General features: G+C 38.3%; 1 protein-coding gene across 1 annotated transcript in view; it reads right to left on the reverse strand.

Annotated features, from left to right (window-relative positions):
• Nucleotides 1-25,595, reverse strand: part of meis2a (Meis homeobox 2a) — a 63,541-nt gene that overhangs the window by 34,359 nt on the left and 3,587 nt on the right. The window contains exons 7-8 of the mRNA XM_018727762.2: nucleotides 18,757-18,871; nucleotides 5,147-5,292 (exon numbers count right to left, since the gene is read on the reverse strand). Of these exons, the coding sequence (XP_018583278.1) occupies nucleotides 5,147-5,292; nucleotides 18,757-18,871 (261 nt within the window). The remainder of the gene's footprint in view (nucleotides 1-5,146; nucleotides 5,293-18,756; nucleotides 18,872-25,595) is intronic.

Genomic DNA, 25,595 nt, shown 5'->3' on the forward strand with positions numbered 1-25,595 from the left:
TACTTTGGAATACACACACACACATTCTCGGAACCGCTTGTCCCATACGGGGTCACAGGGAACCGGAGCCTACCCAGTAACACAGGGTGTAAGACCGGAGGGGGAGGGGACACACCCAGGACGGGACGCCAGTCTGCCACAAGGCACCCCAAGCGGGACTTGAACCTCAGACCCACTAGAGAGCAGGACCCGGTCCAACCCACTGCACCACCGCACCACCGTGCCCCCCAGAAAACTTTGGAATACCTGTAATCTAAAGTGTATAATAAGCAGTATTGCTTACAAGCATATACAAGCAATACAATATATATTAGAAGAAATGTCCAGTACTACAAACATTATTTGTCATTTAATTCATAAAGCCTTTGGTTCAAATAAGAGCTCCATTTTGTTTTTTCGTTTTTATACAGCTCTTTCTATGTTGTATGTGTTTGCCGTCGGTTTCTTACAGTCACATTTAATTTGAGAAAAGGAGTAGAGGACAAGGGAGAAGATTTGTACCACCAAGTAGTGACTGAGAACACTGTCTAACAAAAGCCCAAACACCACTCTATGACTATCACAACAGATACATATGAACACACACACACTTTCAGAACCGCTTGTCTCATATGGGGTCACGGAGCCTACCCAGCAACACAGGGCGTAAGGCCAGAGGGAGAGGGGACACACCCAGGACGGGACACCAGTCCGCTGCAAGGCACCCTAAGCAGGACTTGAACCCCAGACCCACCGGAGAGCAGGACTGTGGCCCAACCCACTGCACCACCACACCACGTATGAACACACCAACCTAATTATGTATGTCTCTATGGTGAATGGGCAGCTATGCGTGAACAAAGTGCTAATTTCTCAGTTCAAAAGCACACAAACAGATAAAAATGTGAGCCTCCTTTTGTCCTGAACCTTGCTGACCCAGTCCTCACCCTTACTCACAAATTTTATCCTCATAAATAAATAAATAAAAAAACCTCAATAACTACTGGCATGCAGAATATTTCACAAAATAACACATGAACTCTATGCAACATGGTTTAAGTATACACACAGTACAAATACATAGTTAATATATATATTTCTCATGGTACAAGCACAAATATGCTAAAGAAGTCTTAAAACAGACTAGTATATACAGTATCTGCAACATGCCTTAACTTTTAACAGATGTGTTCCACTAACTTAATGGCATTGCTGCTGGAACAATACACATGGATTAGGAGGACAAAAACAGACTAGGGCAGAGCAGGGTAAATGTTTAGTCTACTCAAACACAAGCTTCTTTGGGAGCAGAGCACTTGTTTTTTGGTGAAGACAAACATCCGTTACCAGGGGTAAGTGGTAGTGCCCATGTTAGGAAGCAACCTGTTGAGTTTTTTCAAAGACAGTTATGCAAGCGGATCCTAGGCCAACCAAGGGATGGCTTCATATCACCATGGAGACTAAGGTTGCATTGGGAAAAGTGATTATGGTTGCAGACTACACCCGTATAAAAATGTGCAATAAAACATGGTACCCTAAAATATATTTTAAAGGAAAGGATAGGTAAACATCATGTCTTACCCCAATTTTAATAAGCCCACTAGAGCACTATACTTAATTTAGCCTACTAAAATAGTTTGTAAAATGCCATGGCAGTGACTGGCAGAACTCACAACCTGACTCACTTAAAGCTCAAGACTGCTCATTTCCTTTAGAAAGCAAACCTAAACAATATGAATTTAAAAAAATGGTCTCTGACCACACAAAGATCCCTATTTATTTTTGGTGGTGTGAGGTTTATGCTGCTGAAAAGAAAGGCCAGCTCTGAGTAGTATCTTTGTATCTGAGTGCTTCCTGTTTTCATTGGAGAGCCGACCCTTGTCTTTGTGGCGTGAACAGGGGCTCTGGAGGAGGGAAGTTGTGGTGTTAGAAGGCTAATTGAAAGGACTAGAGGCTTGTTCAAATTAAATGGGCAAATCCTTACCATTTTCAACAAAGCTGCTGTTTCTCCTGCAGTTTCTTAATATATTTGAAAAACAACAAAAAAAAACTGCTCCAATTGTGAAATTTGTCTTTTTGATAACAGGATCCTTCATAACATTGAAAAGCTTGTTCTAACAATTCAGGGTTTTCCCTTTTTTCCCACTGTTACTGGAAGTTTTCCAGAAAAAGAATATAATTTTCTTATTTTTCCTTCACATTTTGGGATATGTTCCAGCTAAACAGACAACAAAACTTAAAAAAAAAAAATGATTTTATATAAGGTAGACTACAGCTCTGCAAAGAATTAACAAAACAAAGGTTTATCCCATGAAAACGTAACTTAGAACCAATGGAGACTTTGACATGAAGAGGTCACAATTACAGTATGTTAACCTTAACATAAAGGCAAACAATTGTTACTGTTAAACTGGACTGATGAGGGGGTGTCTTTTAAGGTTTTTTGACCAAAATGGCAATGGCTGGAGGTTGAAATCATATTTAGAGAGACTTCTCTGGTGCATGTAAAAATTACCCTGGCTCTTGTTTTTTTGAGAAAATAAACCCTCATTTCTTTCTCACATGCCTAGTTAATGAATGCACCAAATCAGCAGAATTCTCCCTACACAAATGCATCCTGAGATGGTAATACATTTGCTTAACAAATTAAAAGGGATGGGACAGTGTGTGTAGCTGGGGGTGTAGGATAAGGGGGTTACAAAAGCAGGGGAGGGGTTGTGTAGTAGCAAGGGAATAACTCAATTAGTCATTTTCTTTTAAACAGTAAAGTAAATAAAGAAACATTAAAAGGGAGGGATTTCTGTGGGTGCAGACCACAATGAGCAACTTAAAAAAGAAAATTTTCTAATACTATAACAGAAATTTTAACAAATATCATAATAAAGGAGGAAGAACTTTAAAAACTGCATTCGAGGAACACAAACGAAAAACTGCTTCTGCACAAATTCTGGAGTTTTGGTTTTCAGTCTTTTTCCATTCTTCAGTGAAATTTAAAAAGTTACACAGAATATTAGCGTGAAGGCTATAGGGTTTTTTGCATATCATTACTTCAGCTTTGAATGTGAATTTTGAGAGGCCTGTAATGCACAAACCTTTAAGTCAACCAAACAAATATTTAGATAATCATCTATTAGATAAAGGATTAATATAAAAACTAGTATAAACCTTTAAGTTGACTTGAATTGTTCTTTCTAATGTGTGCAGAAAAATGCATTTTACTACATCAACCTGTATTTCTTCTGATTAACGAAAGACACAAAACTTTAAAAGCCGTGGAGTTAATTCTTCAGTTTTCCTGCACAAGTCCTATACTAAGATCACGTCACATGTTGCAAAATCCGCAACAGAGCAGGAGAGGTAGGCAAGAACAGCTGTGAAGCAATTTTGATAATGATGAGAATAATAAGCGCATGGCAAGGTTCAGGGCTTTGCTGTTGCAGCTTCAATGCTTTTGAATAGATAAAAGTGATTAAATACTCTTGATTATCCCTGACCAATATGTAATGGATTTATAGCCCTTTCAATTAGGCAGTATTTGCTGGGCGCTCATTATTTTGTCTTTGGTTAGATAATCATGCCCTAGGCCTTGTTTTTTCTGGAGAAGCTTTCAGCAAGTCAGATGCTGGGGGCACCTGACCTTAAGTATGTGAATCAGAGAGCCACTGCTGACCTGACGAATCTCCCCCACCCCCACACATTTTGATTGTCCCCATTAAGGTCCCAAGAGTCAGGGACAAGTGTGTACATCGCCATGTATTCTGACCTCTCTGCTAAAATCAATACACTCTGTTATATCAATGTCCTGCTAATAATGTCACAGTGTTGCAGGTATCACCATAAAGGAACAATCCAAACTATGAGCTTTAATTCTGCTGACTTCAGTGTATCAATGACAATCGTAAAATGGTTGACACTCCCTCATTATTCTACTCCATTTCCACCAACATAACTGGCCTCTCGTTACTGCATCATAACACTGCCACTTGGAAATGCATTTCACCAACAAAACATCTGTAGTCTTTACCAACAGTAGACTTACACACTTTAGTCATAAGAAAAACTGTGCTCAAACCATATTTTTTGAGTCATGGAATTTAAACCTAACAGAAGTCACTGCCTCTACTGCAGTAGCTAGAATCAGCAATATCAAATGCATTACATTTATATATTTGAAAATACATAAAACAATACACTATTTTCTCCCACCTTTACTGTCCAGCTAAACCAGAAAATCTTTAACCAGTAATTTGTAACCTCTGTGATATATAGTATATAAGTAGAAATGCTGCTATTTATGATCTGATTAGCAATTAGCAATCAGCATGAAAGTAAATTAACCAGAAATATCATGGTTCAGGGGGTGTGGTGGCGCAGTGGGTTGGACCACAGTCCTGCTCTCCGGTGAGTCTGGGGTTCGAGTCCTGCTTGGGGTGCCTTGTGACGGACTGGCGTCCTGTCCTGGGTGTGTCCCCTCCCCATCCGGCCTTACGCCCTGTGTTACCCGGTAGGCTCCGGTTCCCCGTGACCCTGTATGGGACAAGCGGTTCTGAAAATGTGTGTGTGTGTGTATCATGGTTCAGGGACACTTTCTACTACTCTGTTTCTTACACACACACACACATTTTCAGAACCACTCGTCCCATAGGGGGTCACGGGGAACCGGAGCCTACCCGGCAACACAGGGCATAAGGCTGGAGAGAGGGAGGGGACACACCCAGGACAGGACACCAGTCCGTCGCAAGGCACCCCAAGCGGGACTCGAACCCCAGACCCACCGGAGAGCAGGACTGTGGTCCAACCCACTGCACCACCACGCCACCGCGCCCCTCCTTCTATTTTTTACTATTTCTGTTATTTCTTACTGTTTCTATAATATTACTGTGGCCTACTTATTTCGAAAATTCTGTTCGCTTTTTTTTTTAAAAAAACATACTAAAATGACAACTATTGTTCCAGGATGTCAATCAATAAAAATTAGAGAGATCCAGTTCATGTACGGGCAGTTATTTTGTTTCACCTCAATTTGACCACTAACTTCTGAAAGATCTCAGTAAAGACAGAAATATTTCAGTGACTAAAAGTTGTAACGGTAAATGCTAAACAAACAAGAGATTATATGTCTGAAGCAGATGTGCAGAATACAAACAAAATAGTAGTTTAGTTTTACCGTGAGGTGTTGGAACAGCCATGCTCTCATGATATTTGTTGCTACTTTTGGGAAGATGCCACGTTTTTTCTGTCGTTTTTTGTCCTTGTCTGGATCGTCGTCATCACCCGTACCTGGAGAAGCCACACTGTTGTCTAAACCATCTCCTACAAGAAATGAGAACAAGCAAACAAGCATGTGAGGACTATAAATGAAACCAATTATGCCAATATTAATAACACAGCAATGAAGCTCTCTACAAAATTGCTAGAAATGAGCTAAGGGCATCAAGTTTTTTTCAAGCAGAAAATGGTTCCTAAAATCCTGTGGTTTCAGGATTTTTAGGATGAGAAAAGTGGACTGAAGAAGAAAGACAAAATAATCACTTTCAAGTTTTTCTTTGTAAGACAATCCTGTATAATGGCAAAACATAAAATACTGTATTACTAGAGCCCTTCCCTCTAGTTAATAATCATGTTAACTTGTAATTAATTATAATGCAATGATTTCAGAGAATGCGAGACATGATAAACTGAAAAGCCAGCTTTATGAAAACATGTGAATCTTATACACAAAAACAAATGTACAGAAGCTTAAAATTCCTTTCACAATTGTAAACCGTGTGAATTAGAGTGGGATGTGTATTGAAGTAGTTCATTGTCGCAGTTGGATGCACATAATGGACTGGAGACCCCTTGTCTTCCTTCCCCTCCCCATGGCGACCCCTCCCCTTACTACCATGAAATTTGCATGACGCGACAACGCCAACTTTCCCTGCATTAATGTCTATCATCATTTGATTTCTAGAAAAAACATGCATATCAAGGCATGTTGCTTTCTTTAAACTGAAGTTTCCGTCTATGGCCCTCTACTCTACCCTGCTTTTCTTCTGCATTAATTGTGCATTAGCAAAAATGATTTACTTTTAACAGTCATGGTTATTTTTTCTTGCCCTTGGGCAAAAATGCCTTGAAAGCCTTCCTTGAGGGCATCTAAATTATGTATCTGAAAAATTCTTCCACTACGGCATAGTAGGACCCCTACTTTCTTAAAATTCATACTTGCATGTCTTCCTGTTTTTGGGGAAACATCAATCACAATCACCTATACAAGCCATATTCACACATAAATATTTGAACTAATAACATTAAAAAGTGGGAAAGACGAAAGATCCGACTGGTGGTGTAATGAAACACAAAATAAATTAAGAATACAAGGACAGCACAGAGGCCAAGCATACTCTCTTCGTTCATTTTCCTCCCTTGTTTTCCAGCTCTGCATTTTTCTGTTTCCCTTTTTTTTGCCTAGGCAATGTTTGCCTTCCACATCATTAGTGCCAAGCCATAGGAAAGAAGCAAACAGAGAAGTGCAGAGTTTGTCCTCCCCTCTACAGTTTAAGAAGCTGGGGGTCTGTGAAGGACATCTGGGAATAGGAACGGAGACTGTGAGTTTTGTAATTGAAGAATAGGCATTCATTAGCAGCAAATGCCATAAATCCTATGCTAAGTAAAATCCTTGTTCAGGGAAGCCTAAAACAATAAACTCAGTCACAGCCTTGGCCTGAGATAGACCCCATGTAACTTCCTGACAAGCAGAGTCAGAACTTAGGGCTAATTCTCTCGTCAGCTTTAAAGTACAAAAATAACTACACAATAATAGACTGAGGTTACTTACCAGAAATTCAGTTTTATGTTGTTAAAAATTGTACACATTTTGTTTTTTAAACCCCGCCATTTCATAAATACAAGTCAACATCTCTAGACCACAGTGATTCAGAAGCCACAGCCAAAAGCTGGCAGATTAATTTTATTGACGGTTCCATTTTCACTGCAACGTGATAGCCTCCCCTCACAAGGCAGAGGTGACCCACTCGTATTTACACACTGACCTGTCACTTCATTACCCTGACTGCCTGCTCCCACCAGCCCTGCAGGGCTGAAACAAGACCCCTTGAGAGAGTCATAGTTTGCAGCTCCTCTCACTGTGCACATGCACAGTCTATGTGGATACATATGCAAAGAGACATAGGGAGAGAAGGGAGAACGTATGGAGGCTAGCCAAAAAGTGGTGGAAACACTCTTAAAAAATACCCTTCTGGATAAGTGCAGAAAAGAAAAGGAGGGAATAAAGAAAAAAGAACTCGCAAAACCTCATTACATTTAAGGAGCCGTGGTGATCTGCACACTCCCCCATTCCCTTCTTATCTGCCAAAGAAGGAACACTGGAGGGCAAATTGTCCCAAACGCTAATGGCTTCTGACTGTTCCTTGGCAACTCTGGTATTTTAACCTGGGTGGATGTGCACTCCAAAAAACTGGAAGGGAAGAGCGTCCCATCATCTGTCCATGTGACACAGATGGGGATGGCTATTAGGAGGCAGGCAAAGGGCCGCAGGGAGACGAGGTGCTGGAGTGTAGCCTCAGGCAGTTTTTGGAAAAGCAGCGCCCTCAGAGATGGGGAAAAAAAGCATACCCCAACCCCTCTCTTTTTCTGTATCTCTGCCTCGCTCTCATTTTCTCTACTTAGTGTTCACAATAAAGGCACTTGCATGTTTTTGTCTACACAGTTGTGAAAAGAGAAGGCATACTGAAAAGATAACATTGTGGTAAGGAAGCTTGAGATAAAAAGAAACAAAAAAGAGGAAATACATTTATCGGTGTTGAGCTGTTATTAAAATACGCATGGATATTTTCCTGTCTGAACTGTTACACTGCAGCATGGATAAACCATTAATTACGAATGCAGAACATGTTTGAAATGTTTTAATTTACTATTGAATTAGGGAAAGCCCATACTACCCCAAAAACAATGGGTTATTTAATATGATACCCATACTTGTGCGCCATACATCTGCTCTATAGACAAAAAATGCCTCCAGAAAGCATTGGAAGTTTGATACACTATAAGTGTAGTTTGATACGCCGTAAGTGGTACATTATTAGGTGTCCGCGTTTATACTTGACTTGTTACAGCTATAAATGACATAAAGTACATACATAAGAATATATGAGTTTGCAAGATAGAAATGACAAATATGGCATTACTGCTGTTTTCATGATTAGGTTCAGAAAAGCACCATGAACAATGATCAACGTGCTGTGCCAATTTCAAAACATAAGGAAGAAATAACTCCTTAATTTTATGGAGAGTAAGAATGAATCAATTTCATTCAATCAGACATTTAGAGCGCGAGTCAACGAGTATAATGTCCTATATATTAATTCATTACAAAAGATATTTATCTTGAATAAGTGATATGAGTAACACACAAAAAAAGGAAGGCCAGAAGGTTCTCTGTGCAAGTGATCTTAAAGGCGAGAATTCTTGCAAAGGTCAAATTCTTTTCTGTAATTTTCCAACTTATGAGTTTCATAAAATTTAGCTATATAGAAATAAGGCTAAAGCTAAAAATAAATATAAAACCTAGAGATGAATAAAAAATAAAGTGATTTTCTTTCTTGATCAGTAATTTGAACCAAGAAAGGGACTACTTAATGAAAGCTTCGAATTCTGCTGTTTGGTCTCTATGCAGGCCACAGTAAGAGTGATTAATTGCAATGAACTCTCCCACCCCCTGCAGAGCTGCAATACTTGGCCATGTTCACAGATACTGTGTACCATGGAGAGGAGAACAGGGGCATGGCCTACTATATAGCTCCCCTGATTAACAGCCAAGAGCCAGAGTTTGTGGGGGTGGGAGACTTGCCTTTTGAGAGATTGACAGAAAAACAAAAATCAAGGGCCCGCCTTCTTACCTTGGCCATCCCCAGACCTCAGACCACCCCCCTCCTACACTTAGCATCTCTTCCTCACAGAAGGCATGGTGACAGAAAAGGGAGAGAAAAGCAGGGAGCTTTTATGCCCCCTCCTTTTCTCCTGAACTTTTCAGCCAGCATAAGCAACGTTTAGCACATTCAGCTCCCAAATGGCTGCCAGTGTGGAAAGCGGCAGGGGCTCCTCTCCTTTGTTACCCTCCCCTTTATTTACACAGGACCTCTCCAGCACAGAGAGCACATGTTCCTGACACACAAGCCCTCCATTCACTGTGCAACAGGCTGGGGATTGCCTCAGCTGCTTCACGCTGGCTCACAGGATTAGAGCCCCCAGTTAAACCCACAAGCCCACGATATGCTAAGCAAGTGCTTTGCACAAAAATAATCAATTTTCAGTAATATTGGACAAACCCCTTCCACCTTACACCTCTAACATCTAAAAATTGTTTAAATTCTTTTGGCTCTACCATCTTTGGGCTAAACGTTGAACTTTTAAACTGTAAAATTCCACTGTTACACACTGAAGCCATTTATTTTTATTGACTTTCTTTGCAGACTGAAAAAAGCAATATATACCAGATCATAAAATTAGAGCCTGGTAAGCACTGACAAATTAGATGTCAAGGCTCATTAAGAGATTTAAAACCTACAGTAGAAATTACAGTTTCCTTTGGTCTTACACTGAGATTTTGCAGCATGTTTTTCTCAGAAATGTATTTCCTATGATTGCTCCTTCACATGTGCTTTTATGAACTCCACTATGTACGTGCTTTGTGCATGTGATTTTTGTCTGCATGCATATTTTTGTAATGATGCCAGTAACTTAAGGAATGTGTAAATGTATTCTTGGATTTCTAAAAAACCTGGTACATGGAAGGAGGTCTCTGCACAAAAGTCCTTGTTGTCTCTCTTTCCTTGCCTTTGCATTTTTTGTCATTTTTGTCATTGAATGTTGGATCATCTGTCCATTCATGCAGACAATCAGAACTGGAGCAAAGTACTGACCTCATAGAAATGATTTTTAATAAAAAGAGTTGAAGAGAAAGGGACATGTGTACATTGACTCAGGACCAAAATAACATGAAGGCAATTAAAACATTACATCAGGCCTATACTTTTATTTAAAATGAGCATATGAAATAATAAAAATAATAATAATAATAGGAGACCACTGAAAATAGAAGTGAATACCCATGTCCCCATTTCCAAGTTGCAATCACCTTTCAGCAATCTGGCAGTTTTGAAATGTCAGGTCATGTACATCAAAGGATTCAGGCTTGGTAATGGCAACTGCAATTAATGTGCTACCTGCGACAACAATTATCTAATTACATCATAAACAGAGCCTTTAAGAAGCCCTCAGTGGTTATTCCTGGCCCCTGAATGCAGTTTATATTGAACCAAAGAACATTTTTCAATACTCTTCCTCCATAAGTCAATTTCTCATTTGCTGCTGATGAGTTTACACATCACCAACACAGAAACACAGAGCTCAAGAGAGCATGCATTACTTGTAAAATACTTGAAATATTCTTGATTCTGCTTTCTTTATAATACTGCTTTTCTGACTTCTGACTAGACAACTAACTCTAAGTTGTCTAATTTAAATAAGCTGTACAGTAGCAGATTTAGAATAAAACATTTCATTGTAGAAATATCTAAAGATTGATTTTAAAAAAGTATAAAATGCATAATGTCTTTTAACATTAACTTAAAATATAATGGCCATCTAAAAGCCAACCCATCACCATCTAACCCATCGCCTGCACCAACATATGAAAACTATTTTGGTTTTTTCAGAAGAATTAATAAAGTATGGGTACAGAACATGGGCGTGTGCAGGAAAAATACCAAAAAGCAGATAAACTCAGAGCTGAAAAGTTACAGATATTGGAATTTCATTTCCATGAATGGCAGAAAGCCAAACTACAGAAAAGAGGTGAGTCCACTCAGGTTTTTGAGTATAAAAAGCTGTGTAATGTCCATGACTGCTCATTGCTTGTAAGACAGGAATCAGAACTTAATGAAGGGTCTTGGGTTTTAACTAAAGATTTCACACTCTGTGGTTTCCTGAAAACTCCACTACATTCTTGGTAATTGTATAGTGACTGAATGCTCATTCTCTTCCCAAAGAAATGATTCTAACTTTGCCACAATAGAGGTTACCTTGGTGTACTGAGTGTCTTAAATATTTAGGTTTGGTACAGGCTTTGCCACAATAGCACCATTCTCTTTCAGTTTATTATTAGATATCTGCCACGAGCAGTGATATTTTCATTATTACCAGAACACATCGTGGCACTAGCACTAAGAAAAGCATTTTTTTTGCATTCCTATGAATGAATTCACCTTCAAAGAATACTTTGAAATATGTGCATGTAATGCCAGTGTCATATAGTGTGCTTTAACAGAAATAAATGACAGTATACACTTTTTTTTACACTGGTCGGTGTCTACTTTTTGTGAGTTCTGGGTTCATCTTTAACTTACTTGCCTGTTTAATATAACAACCAGAATCATTCATTTGACTATGGTGTTTAATCTAACACAAATAACTGCACAAATTTCCGAGCTGACTGAAATTTTAGTATGCCCAGTTTCGAGGAGAATATCAATATTTTCTGTATAAAATCAGATATGAATTTATACTCATCACAGCACTCACAATAAATGTTATTTCATTTAATTTGCTTCTTGTTTAAAAATTCCTTTAAAATGTACGCACAATATTAAAGGCACTCATACTCCACCCATCTGTTGCTGGGCTCTAACGGGGACTAGTAGAATGGGTTATTTTTCAACAATCGCTATTAGAGCGGGAAAGAAAATGAATTAAAAGGTTGATAAATCAACAAGTCAACCATCAGATTCTAGCCTCTGCTCAGCAGACTCTCATCAGCCCATGCCACGAAGTTTGCAAAAATGTCCCGAAGGCAGGGAACAAAGCGAGCAGAACTGATTACAGCAGTGCTGCCTGCTTTGCTGTTTAAACTCTGTTTGGCTTCCTAATGAGCTCACTAAAAACGTAATTCATCACCCATAACCTTCTTCAACCCTCCTTGAAATTCACCATTATGGAAATTACAGGAAGAAACGTTTAGTAGCTACAGCTGGAGTTAGAGCATTGCTGGAAAGGCAGGTCTCCACAGCCCATAGCCAGGCAGTGCTTTGCAAAGGAATGCTCAGAGTAAAAGCGGCCGAATCCACCTCCAGAGTTGGAACAGTACTCACTGATATTGTGTGTGTCACTGATGCGTGTTTGAACACTATGTACCCTTTGAGCAGCAGGCATTAAGAGAGAAGGGAATGCTGTGAGGCAAGAGAGGCAGACCATGAACCAGGCATAATGTGAAAATAGTTGATAAAGCAGGAAGAGGTCTCAGAAAAGGATTCAGAGGTGATGAAAAACGGCTAAGAGGTGGGCAATTGCAAATTCCTTGCCTGTTGGACAGTGGGAGAGAGGAACTCCCAAAGTTCCTCATTACATGAAAACGGAATGATCCTCCTGGTACCTGAGCTGTAACCAAGAGATTACAGAATTGATGAGTCCTTGGTTTAAAAAGCAGCTGTTTTATTCTGCTTTAGTAATTAATTCTTTTTCCAATAACATATTGATTAACCGTAGACCCTGATAAAGTTCAAACTGAGAGGAATCCCCCAATGGCTTTCCCCTTGCCTGCTAGAGAGAGTCAATGAGAACTTCCTCATGTTCTTACTGCATCCTTCTGGAACAAAATAAAACTCTCTTTTTCTCATAAATTAGTGAAGGATATATGGAGTCTTTACCCTTTCCCTACTTCATTTTTATTGCTGACTTGCATTTCACTGTCTGTTCTCTTTCTGCAGTTGCACATAGCTGTATGTTCCTGATCAACAGAAAGCACAACAGCCTCTCAGGGGACCCAACTAGTAAAGGAATCAGATATTCTTTTACATGGAAGAGAGCTGTTTATGCCTTGTCAAGATCTCTCATCTATCTGCTCCTTTACAAGTCAATAACTGATGCCTAATGTCCGCAGCTGTGCCAATTTAAATATTATTCAAAAAGGTGTGAGAGCAAAGGGCCAGTAAAGTACTTCTTTAGGGACACTAAATTCCAGAACCCAGAAGTGATATAAAACATAGCCAATAGGCCCTTTCCATTCAAGAATGATCACTGTGGAAGTACAAAAATACTTTTTTCCAAATCTCAAATTAAAAATCTAGAAAATAATAAGTGGAACTTGAACATTTTCAATAAGCAAATTTTTTTGTTATTTATTTGTTTAACAGAGTTGATGAACCCTCTTTTTACTGACTGTGGTCTTCAAAAATATTCTGCAAGTCTTTTCTGTACAGATCAATAATTTTAATGTGAGGAGTCTGACAGGTCATAGCAGTACAAATTGTGCTCTTCCAGTGGCTGGTGGTGAGAAGTCCATTTACTGCAGTGTAACATAATAATTCAAAGTTTGGGTTACATTACAGACAGTGAACCTACCCAAATAAGTTTTCCATCACACACTTGCTGGACATTTTAAGTACACATCAGATTCAACTGTTTTAAGAATTTATGCACAGCCCAGAATTCTGAAAAAAGCAAAATCAGAGGAACAGGTGACAGAGTCACAGCAATTATTAAGTTTATCTGTTTTGTTAACCTGAGCTAAACAGGTTTTTCTAGCATGACTCACTCTCAGAGAATATTCCAGTATCACTAAGGAGAGTCAGGGTTACATCCACTCATTGACTTGTAATATACAGTTTCTCAACCCTAAAGTACTATTACAGCCCTAATACAGAGCCCATAAAAGCACCATATAAAGATTCTCATTGGACTCCATTAATTACCTTATCTTAATGCAAGCACCTTGACTAAAGTCTATACTCGAAAGTGATGCCCATAATTTTTCCAATCAATAATTTAATTCCAGGGACCAATAACCACAGGCAAGCTGCTAATATAATAAATTCATTGACATTAAAATGAAAAAATTAGTTTCACTTAGATTTCAGTTTCATTCGGAAGTTGCTCCCATCACTCATTGTAGCTTTGGAATTCACTACTCTCGAACAGTACAAGATTACTACCGCTTACTTGCCAACAGAACTAAAGAAAGTACAACTAATTTCAGCACAACAATATGAGCCCAATATGGGCCCACATAGTAGCAGGTGCTTTGAATAGCAGTAGACCTTCCGGCAGAGAGCATCTCTCAACCAGGCCATGCCTGGTTCCATAACCTTTCATTTTACTGAGCTTCCTTTTGACTTATAAAGGATGAAAATGATCTCATGAGGCTGTAGGAGAAGAAGGAGGCCTGTGGGGTAGAAACAAGACCAGAAAGTCCTACACTCTTTGGCCCGGTCTGTTTTATTTATTTATTTTTTCCTTCTTTTTTAAAATAGTCATAGAATTTGTTCTCATGAACATTTGTCTGTCCTTCGGGCCATGCAAGGCTAAAGCTGCATTCCCCCACCTTCTAAGCATTCTTTCTGAGGTCAAAAGGTTAGGTTTCACAGATGTCTCCAGCCGATATGCGGTGGTCTGTGGACTGCATCCCCAGATGTAAGTATTGTTCCTAACAATACCACTCTTATAACATCTAAAAATGTTATTAAAATGCACATTTGTGTTGATAAATAATGACTTGTTACAATGAGTGGTTCATAATTAATGAAATATTTATTTAATCCTTTGTCATAATCTTTTCTTCATAAGCTTTCATCAACTGCTATAAAGCCTTGGCCATCAATGCATGGTGCAATAAGGGATATGTGAGAGCAACACATAAATGCATAGCTATTGAGCAAGTTTCATAAAGCAACACAATAATTCTTGACACAGCACTGCAGGTGTCAGCCAAACTATCTTAAATTAACAAAAAACAAGTATTATTTTGGCAGTTGGATCACTGAAAACAAATCTGACACAACGTTCAGTGCTAAAACTGAAGAAATGTTGAATGCCCAGATTTGTATAAAAAATCGATAGCATAAATTACAAAAACACGTATAAATCCAAAGCTCCAGGATGCAGAATGGATATTTATGTTTCTGTTTTTTTAAAATAAATTTTATCCATCAGTTGTGGAAAGAAGACATATAAACCAGGAGTTGTTCTGAAACAAAGTCCCACCTTAAATCATGACTAATTACAATTCACTTTAATGTAAAATGAAACTATATATTGTACACTGAAACAAACATTAAACCACTAAGAATACTACTGCAACATCAGCAGAAGACCAAAACTGGACCACAAGATGTTCCTATTGAAACATATTGTTTTTTTAAATTGGACATAAGGTGACAGACCCTGGAGAACAGATCTTGTGAGACTAAAGAAATGAAAATAAGGCAAATGACACAAAAACAAAGGGAAAGCGAAAAATGAGATGGATCACAGGAGTACTGTTCATTGAAAAACAGACACACTTTAAATGCAACTGCACAATGGTGGACTTTAGAATCATACTTGAGGAGTTCTCTATAGAACATTGGTATTGTAGTCTTTGCTGTCTTTCTTTTTTCTTATTCCTTTCTTTTCTAGCATAAGAATAGTTTTTTTTTCCCTAAACAAACAGATAAAGTTCACACAGCTGATATGCTTTCCAACTGATGAACCAAGTGGTTTGAGCAAACACCCTAATTACAGGCCTGAAGGGCAGGACAGCAATGCAGAACAACACTGAGGAACATTTTAAAACGGAAAGCAAAAGATGATGATCTCACTACATTTGCAGTGAGCACAATTTCGAGAGGGTAATACCGGTAACACAGCAGGAACTATGGTCGAAGAGCAATTACGACATGTCTATTTCTCTTAAAATTTTTCCCGCGATACAAATAATGAAATATATCTCATTTTAAGAAACAGTGAGAGAGAAAGCTGATCATTCCGTTTAATCAGTCTTTGGATAGATGCCAGAAGGTCTGTGATACAGAGCAGACAAAAAGGCTGAGAGAAATAGATGGTGGATGTGTGGGGAGAGGGGGAGAATAAACCTCAAAGCACTACGCTGCGAAACACACCACTTTTGTAAATGTCTGACTGCTGAATCGAGAAAGAACCTGGTCTCAGAGAAGTAAGAAATATATTTTAAAACTATATGCATTAACTATACTTTTCCCCATAGAATTAGAACTTGGTATGAATAATTTACCCACTGTTATGCTAATGGGATCATGAAAGTAACCTTCTGTATTTTTCTCCAGCAACAATTCTCAGCTTTTATCACTCTGTCCTTTATGACAAAAAAACTAAACGAGTCCAGTATGCAAATCCATCTCGCAATTACCTGATTAATAAAGACCCTCCAAGTTAAAAAAAAAACAGCCATAAGACCAGCGTTATAATAAATCACATTAAACGTAACTGAGTGTGCCCAAAATTACAACACATAAACACTAAAATATACAACAGAATACTTTCTAATATTAAAGACCTTATATTCAGTGGCTGTGATGTTGGAGGGACTAAGGTAAGTAACTGGTCAGGAAAAAAAATCAATCACTAAAAGCTTAAAGTGAAGGGAACAGAAAAGCGATGGTATACCTTAAGTACTTTAATGACACAGTCATAATTTAACTTTTTACCTTCTGACTAGACAAATTACCTTCAAGTTTTTCAACCTATCTCATCGCCTTTTGCAGGGACAGAGGACCACTTTCTCTGGCCTTACTTTGAAACGCAAGGTAGATGTGTGAGGTTGTGAGGAGCGAAAAAATGATCTCATTTCCAATAACTGGGAGTGATGGCCATGAAACAGCAGCCACAGTGGAAGTTTCATTGTTTCTTTTTCATTTATAAGACAGTATTTGGCTTTATTTACACCTTCAATTTAACAGGCAATAAGAGGCAAGCTGAAATTCTTCTACACACATACAGCTCTTCCCATTTAATATATTTAGAACAAAATTAAAAACTAACCCTGGATTTTTTGTGGGTGGATTGTAATGTTTAGTGAAAGTCACCTGGCTTACAGAAAGACACTTGGTTATGAAACTTTCTTGTGCAATGTTTATGATTTTGTTAGAAAAAATAGCATTTTCAAGATTTCGGGAGTTCACATAAATGTATTTTGCTTACCTAAAATATTATCTCATCATAATGTAAATTCTGACAGTAATGCTTCATTAACCGTGCAAATCTGAAATTCAGGAAAGCAGTTTGCGCCGTAAGAAAAACACACTGGGAACTTAAAACGAAGGCTACTTAGACTTCTTTGAGTAGTAAATTGTTTGATTTTCAAGCTGCATGTTTCTTGTATAAGCATGGTGACATGGGGTTATTTCTCTCATCAGAAAATTAATCAACACATAATCACTACAAACACCATTTCCATGGTACGCCACTGATCCAAAAATAAGAATGGCTCAGTCTAAGAAAGGAAGGAGCAATGGCAGGGTAAACTCTCAGTTTGGAGTCACTTGTAGAATAGCAGACAGCATAGCTGGGAGTCAAAGATGCTTCAAGCGTTAACATAATTGGAAGAATGTGAAAAATGAAGTGCCAGGGTCCTGAGCAAAGTGAAAGGTCAGGGTATGCGGCACACTGAACAACTGGCTGCAAGATGGCCTCATTAGACCATTAAATCAGCTTACTTCTCTTGCATCCTTTTGTCTGCTAATGGGTTTTCATTGTTGGACTTCTGTTAACCCCTTCCTCTGCATCCTACTGAGCTTAACGAGGCAATGCACGATAACTGTTTGCCCTGCACTAATCAGCTGTAGCTGGTGACTGTGAATAGAGAATCTGGTTCATTTTGCGTTACAAGGCACAAGTGCTTTGAGAGAGTCAATGTAATTTTTATTTTCTGTCCTCCTATCGTGGCACTTTCTTCTCTAGCTTTCTTGAGTTTATAACAGTCACTGAGAATTATCATCTTTTGTAAAGATTGTACCTTTTTGTGATTTCTCTAAAGTTATTTCACCGCGAGGGACTCAGTTTACACTGACACTGCTAAACTTAACACCACAAAGTCTGTAAAAAGTTTTTATGCAGTATAGAAAAGTGTAACTGCAGTTCGTAAAATAAGTAGAGGGTGAGAGAATCATCAACACTATGCAATATGATATCTCTCTGAAGAGGCAACATGCAAGATGAATAGATCTTATTGACTACTGGCAGAGGTGATACTGGTGATACTTGTATAAAAAAAAAACTGTCTGGTCTATTTTGATGTCTTGTACAAAGCATCTTTGGGTGACCAAATCACAAATAAACTGAAAATGGACAGAAGAATGTATATTCAGTAACAAAGAGCTTCTAATTTTTCAGAAATACTAACAAGAAAACACTTGACCTGAAAAAAACGTACAGAGATGAAAATGAGTAAAATTACTCGAAAGTATTAAAGAAAATTTGCGACGGACTGGCGTCCCGTCCTGGGTGTGTCCCCTCCCCCTCCGGCCTTGCGCCCTGTGTTACCGGGTAGGCTCCGGTTCCCCGCGACCCCGTATGGGACAAGCGGTTCTGAAAATGTGTGTGTGTGCGTGTATTAAAGAAAATCTTACTTCATCCAGTCTAATCCAGATGATTTCAGTGCCAATAGAAATAAAACAGATTTTTTAACTTGACTTAAACTTCTTACAACATGTAATGTATCTCAGAGTAATTTTGAAAATTATGACATACAGTATATTATCTGTCAAGCATTCCAATACCTAAGAAACATCTACAGAAAGTGTTGCATGGAAGAAGGATATATGGAGACATGAACAGCTTTACTGGATAGCAGCTGAGACTTAAGATTTTCAGCAATATGGCTTTCACTCACAGTAAGTTAACAGAATGTGAGAAAATCAGTAATGCATGTACAACAGAATCTTTGAGGGCTTTACATTATCTTTAAAGGGTTAAAGAGCACCTTCCTACCTTGCTCGCTGCTATTGTCCCCACTTTGAGAAGCATGACCTCCGCTGGAGGGCCCTGGTGTGCCAGCAGAATGTGTTGAGGTGGCATCATCATGGTCTCTCCAGGATGCTGAATTCTAGAGTTTAATGATCCAATGATGTGCCAAGTTCCAAACCCAGCAATTGCAAAAAAGATAAAAAGAAAGTGAAAGAGAGAGTAAGAGAAATTACAGGGGTGTGATAGTAAACGTTACATACATAACTTTCAGTTAGACAGAAAGTTTGTCTTCATATTAGATTCTAAAGTTAAAGAAATACCAATATAACAGACAGCATGGATATTCATGCATTGTATAAAAAATGCATAAGTTATACAGTGCAAGAAGGGATCATTTCTTTAAAAAAAAACAAAAACCTGCATTAATTTTGTTGTAAGTCCTTACATATCTCCAGAAACAAATGTACTATATATTAACATTTACTTTGCTAGAATATAAAAATGTATTCAGTTTCTCCATCTGGCTTCTGGAATACAAAAACTGCCAGAAGCAGGTTCAGAGCAACTCTGACAGCTTCTCTGTTCCCAGTCTTCCTCCCCTTTCCTGGTCATTCCCAGTACCCTGCCGGTGCATTCAGGGAAACAGGATTTCTACTGTACAGGAAAGGCTTTATCAGTGCCACATGAAGGCAGACAAGAGGTGGAATTTCCTTTGTCAGAAAGTCAGAGACAGCACAAACTGACCATTTCACCTCACAACAAATCCCAGCACACACACACACACACACACACACACACACACGTGAGTGCTCACACCAACACCGAATGTACCAACTGTCTTCCAAATCTAATTGATTACTAGCGCTTAGTAACTATTAACTTTACCTGACCATGTATGGACAGGGGGAAAAGGTCTCTTAAAATAACCCACAGGCTTGAGACATGACGACCTTCATACTGAAACTGCCTCTTTTTTCACATGCAAGAAAAAACAAAATTACAAATGAACCTAAACACTCTGAGAATAAGTTACACTTTTGTTTAAGTTCAAGTAAATCACTGCCGAACTCCTCAACTGGTCAGAATGATGTGACTATTCGCTGTGAAATGCACTGTTCTCAGAGAAGACAAGGAGAGGAGAACGGCACGCTGGTTAAACCGCAGCTGTTTTCCCTGATGTCTGGTTGTTTGTGGCATCCCCACACCTTTGAGCATTCTTTTTATCTGGAAGTTATGAAAGCACTTAAATAGCTTAAAGCTGAAAGCAAACAACAGTCAGAGGCTCTTCAACCTGCTGCAGACTCACAATGTCAGCTGCTTGCTGGATGACAATAAGATAAAGAGCTTCAAGAATTATGAACAGAAAGAGTGGCATGTTATCAGTTGTGTCTGAATAAATCAGAAAAAGACCTTGCTGCTTTTAAACATTTCACCTAAGTCACAGTTTACGAAATGAGGTAGTGGGTAAGACCAGTGTATTTTTTTCTAAGAATCAACACAAATACCAAAGCTGTTAATCAGTCTGCAGCACTGTCAATGCATCTCCAGTAAATCTTCTGTGCTAAAGCAAGGCTAGGGAAAAATTGTGAAAAAAATGTATAGTGCACCTTGCGTGAGGTAAATCAACAACCACTGATGGCCACAGGATTCCTGAATCTTCACGGTTCTTCAGGTCTGACACTGACCAAAGCAAGCTATTTCGACATTAACATAACAATAAACTCAAAAGAAGGTAACATCTTAGGTCAGTCCCTAAGCTAGGAATCCAGATGTATATGGAAATTCTCTGCATTTAACAATGATGAAAACCTGAGCCCTCAACCTGTCCATATCAGACACAAAACAGCGTTACCTTAAACTGCAACAAATATTGTGATACAGATGTTCACTTTCTTAACTCTCCTTGGTGAAAAAGGCCTCCTTTCTTATAAATAATTCAGTAGCTCCCAATACCGTGAGGATATTCGTCATACATAGAGATCATGCATCAGAAAACTTGTCCGAATCCCCAGAGTACATTAAAGTTCAAACAAAAGTGAAACTGTGTCAGCCGACTGCCCTTCCCAATCCAGCCAAGAGACCCAAACCAAACTACATGTGACCTGTCCCTGTAGCCCGGATAATTAGGAGTCAAATGTGGTTCAGTCCATGCTCTTCCTTAATTGTGTTAAACAGCACCATTAGCAGACAGTCAACAGCAGCAAACAGGAAGCGTCGCACAACAAAAGGACACGGAGATCTGATCTCTAGGGGTGGCCAGTATCTAATGAAACCAGTTCAGCTGCATTTACAATACAGAGGAAATATTTGTGGTAAACATTAAACTAAAGATTTCCTCCCATAGAAATTTGCACTGCTTTTTAAGAATAATCACGCCTCTCCTATAATATCCTATAATATCCTACCCTTTTAAATTTCAAAATGTGAAATATATCTTTTTTTTATCTTTATTCCATTCAAGACCTTAAAACTGAAGACTAAAAGGTATGACACCACAGCTGTTAAGGACGATGACTTATGTTTGAAATCCCATGTGAGGCTAACAATATTTGATTCAGGGAAACAAGACACTAAAGGGCATTCACTTTCTTATTACTGTGCCACAGCCATGTGCTTGAAATCATCTGCAACCTGAAAGGTTAATGTTCGTCCTAATTTTAGGCATTTAGCATACTGAAACAAGATTCTGCTACAGTTCAGCTACAATTTACTCCATCCATTTTCTCTCTCTCTAAAAAGTTTTACCATTCATACTAAGCAGAAGCATTTCCACAATATGATGCTATGACTACTATGCTTGAATGTTGGGATGGTGGACTGAATGATGCTCTCTGTTGGGTGAACAACAAAAATAAAATTTACATTTGTATCAAGGTTTCGGCAAACGTGGCTTGGAATGCATCTGCCATTTTTTTAAATAATGGAAGTTTTGAAAAAGTACCAAGTGATTCTTCCCGTATACAAAGTGCCTGTGAGGAAACAGTAAAATATATGTCCTTTTTGCCACTCTGGCAAAAATGAAGTGTTTTCTGCCAGTCCGCCAAGTGTGAAGTGTTCTGCGTCTGTGCTCAGTTTCTTCCACCTCTGACACTGATGTTTCTAACTCCTGCCCCACAGCAAAAAACTTTACTGTTATTCCCTCAATCATCTGCATGCCTGATGTACTTTAGATATGATGCACAATTTGATGACTGAGCAAACTATTATTACTGAGATATTCAGAGACTTCAACATATACAACTTGCTTACCTGTGCTTTGAGATGTCCCTAGTCTTTTCTGTTAAGTCTATGATTTTTTTTATTCACTAATTTATCTGCAGATGGGTATGACTCTCCTAATTTAGTAGACCACTTGAGTATTTTTATGCACACAGATTAATTTTAAGGTTTTCTACTATTATTTCTTTTCTGCTTTGAGTGTGGAGCAATTTGAAAATCAGTAAACACATTTCCAGCTACTTCAGTATGTCAGTGCAGTGCAAACTCTAACGTAACAAGAGAAAACTTTGCAAGGGTCCGAACACTTCTTGCACTTGACATAACTCCAGTCTGCAGGAGTTACTGTGTGTAAGCCCATTATTTAACTGTTTCCTAAAATTGAAAGCCATGATTGGAGAAGAAAGCTGCATGTAATACTTACAAATAACACTTAGTATGGCAATAACTGTTAAAAATATGTTATTTCAAGACAAATTAAACTGCTTGAAAATTGTAATTTAATTTGCTCAACCAGTTTAAGGATAAATGTTACTTAAAACACAGAATATAAACTGAATGTTATGCAACACATTTTAAGTATAGGTACATTTGTTAACAAGCAAAATAGCCTATTCATTCACAGTATATAAAATGTATAAAATCTAGAGAAATTTAAAAAAAAATTAAAAACGTGAATATAGTTTAAGGTATTTATTCGGTGTGATTTAGGATTGATATATAATATAATTATATGCATGAAAAAAAATGTCTCACAACCATATAGGTCTAGTTAATATTTATTCTTTTGTCTTCTACCTTACCCCTGCACAAATGCAAGGATAAAGTTCTTATTGATTTACAATACATTCTTTACACTGTGGTGGATTAATATTGATTTCTTCTGTGGTTTCTGATGGCTATCTTGTTACTGCATTAAAAATTACAGCAACAAGTGAGTCCCTTCAGCATTATCTGTCATTAAGAGAATTGCCACAGGTCAAAAGATTTTAACGCCGAGTAATATGGAGAAGTAAGGCAATGACAACGTGTCATCAGAAATGTTTTCATAAAGCACAGATATCTGTGAACTTTATTGCAACGTACCCTGTTTCGAAAAGAAAAATCTATGGTTAGACTATCTTTGCTAGTGTCACTGCTGAAGAATACACAAAGATATTTATTTAAATATGAAAACCAATAGTAAGATAATTATTCCATGTAAATAGAAAAAGTGCACAGCCACAGAGAAAAATGGGAGCTAAGTCAGTTTTAAAAAAGGTATATGTTTTAAGGACTGCAATTACTATGCAATATGGACACACATTTTATTTGAGCCAATAAGATAACAGAAGCAGAAAGCAAACACACCATAAACAGAAAGCAAATCAACAATTTTTTACAACAAAAAAAATGTATAATATATGTTGCCCGTGAAATGAAATTTTATTCCTTGTAGCCTTTGCAATATATAGGACAAACAATCTTATTGAGAAAATTCAAAAAAAAAAAAAATCAACACTTAGAGCAAAATGAAAAATCAGTACGACTGAGTTCCTCCTTCACATTATGATATCTTAACAGCAAAGCAAAGGAAGCATGTGATACATATCTGTATGAAATAACTTCTGCATTGATTCATTGCATCCTAGCCATTAGAGATTTTGATCAAATAAAATTATGAACAACAAAACTTTTGGGAATAAACCACTGATTTACTTAACAAACAGTTAAAGGCAAAAAGTCATTCGGCTAAAACAGTGCATTCATTGCAATCCCCTGCTTATAACAACACCGACTGAGTTACGTACTAAAATTAATGCATTAAATGCATGTTTGAAAGAAGTCTGCACAGCAGTCGTGTAAACTGAATTCTTCAGCATATCTATGAACTTGTCTTTCCTTTCATTAATGAACAAGACGTCCAGCGGGACACGTGCAGCTCCTCGCTCAAAGGTGCAGCGCACGGCTCAGAGCCACTGTCAGTCTAGCGCTACGACGTAGCACAGACTCGCGGGTTGCGCGAGCTCCGTTCTAACTCCATTGTGGTCAGCAAAAGCGTCGGCCGAGTGACTTCAGCGCTGACGCATGCGTACAAGCTCAGTGTGGAGGGGCTTCGAAGTGCCTTTTATGAACTTTTTGTCCCGGTACTGAAACCTTTCACTGCAATGCCTCGTTAATCCACAGCAGACACGTCTCCCTGTCTCATAACGCTATTTCTCAGCATCAGCAATAAATCGCAAAGAATTCTCAGCACATGGAAAAGGCGGCGCGTTCAAAATAAAGAGTTTAAGCTGAAAGCCGAGCTCTCAAGTCAAGTAGGCTAGCAGAGTGTAGCGCTGCTCTGTGTTCCTAACTGCACATTTGAACATGACCGACAAAAGGTAAACATGCCTGTCGGCAGAAACACTCGCTGCTCAAAACCATAATGTGCTACAGACTCCAGGAAGAAAAGTGAAGTCGACACACAACGTAAGGTTCTTTAGTTTAGCACAACACGTTATCAACGTCATGGATGAATAAAATGGCTCGAAACGCGAACGTCTATGTTATGAGCTGGATCGACCGCTCGTCTCTTAACGCCGGTGCCACTTCGTTTTATACAGTTTTACAGGGAAGGCCTAATCTTCTTCGGGAAGCCTGTTTCCACGCAGTGGGGCGGACGGGACTGTAAATTACCATGAGCATCAACCATCCACACCAGAGACTATAACAGCTCTGTTTTTTATCTCTTAAGCATAAACATGAGCACGCCTTATTTCCACACTTCTTTTCAGGCATGCTTAGCTCTTATTATCAACATTATCTTGTATTCGCCCTGAATTCATCAAGGCTTAAGGTGCACATTAAGAAATTAAGAAACACCACTGAATATTGGACTTATTTATATCATGACCCAGAAGACACGAGAAAGTGACCTTGCTTAGATGAACTCTTGACTAATTCATCAACCTGGTGTGATTTCAAATAGGCCTCACTAGTGTGCTGTTGTACGTTCACATATTGCAAGCTCTCATTAAATGTTTCTGATGCTCTGTATTATATACGCACATACTCACAGCCAAATGTTTATCACTAAAGGTACGTTACTCCAGAACGCCACTGGTTTATGACGCTGTATTTGATTTTTAGCCTATGCTGTTACCCATTATTACAGAAGATAAAACTTGTTAACGGATCCCAATGTAGTGAACAGGCACAAATGAAAAATCTCTATAAAGTCTGTAAGGAAAAAAATACATATATATATATATACGTGTGTATGCGTATATATATGTGTGTGAATATATACTGTATACATATATTTCTCAGAAGCCATCAGTATTGCAATACTGTCAACTAACTGCAATATAAACTTGACAATAACGTACATATAAAATATAAAGAATAAAACAGAAGTGCATGAACTATGCGAAGTATAAAATGCAAGTACATCAAACTTTTTTCCACTCCTATAATCATTTGCACAAGTAACCAACCAACATTTGCCTTAAAATCAAGAACTGTTCGGCTATTACATGCCAGACTGAAGCAGCGTAGAACAAAAGTGGTACCGAAGCCAATTTTTTGATGTTTTGCTTACAAATGCCTGCAATAGCTCTACTAATATAAATCTTTAAAATACACAACTGGAATCGTGAAATATTTCCATAAAATAATTATTATAT

Source organism: Scleropages formosus, chromosome 15, assembly GCF_900964775.1.
Source record: "Scleropages formosus chromosome 15, fSclFor1.1, whole genome shotgun sequence".
Taxonomy (NCBI): Eukaryota; Metazoa; Chordata; class Actinopteri; order Osteoglossiformes; family Osteoglossidae; genus Scleropages; species Scleropages formosus.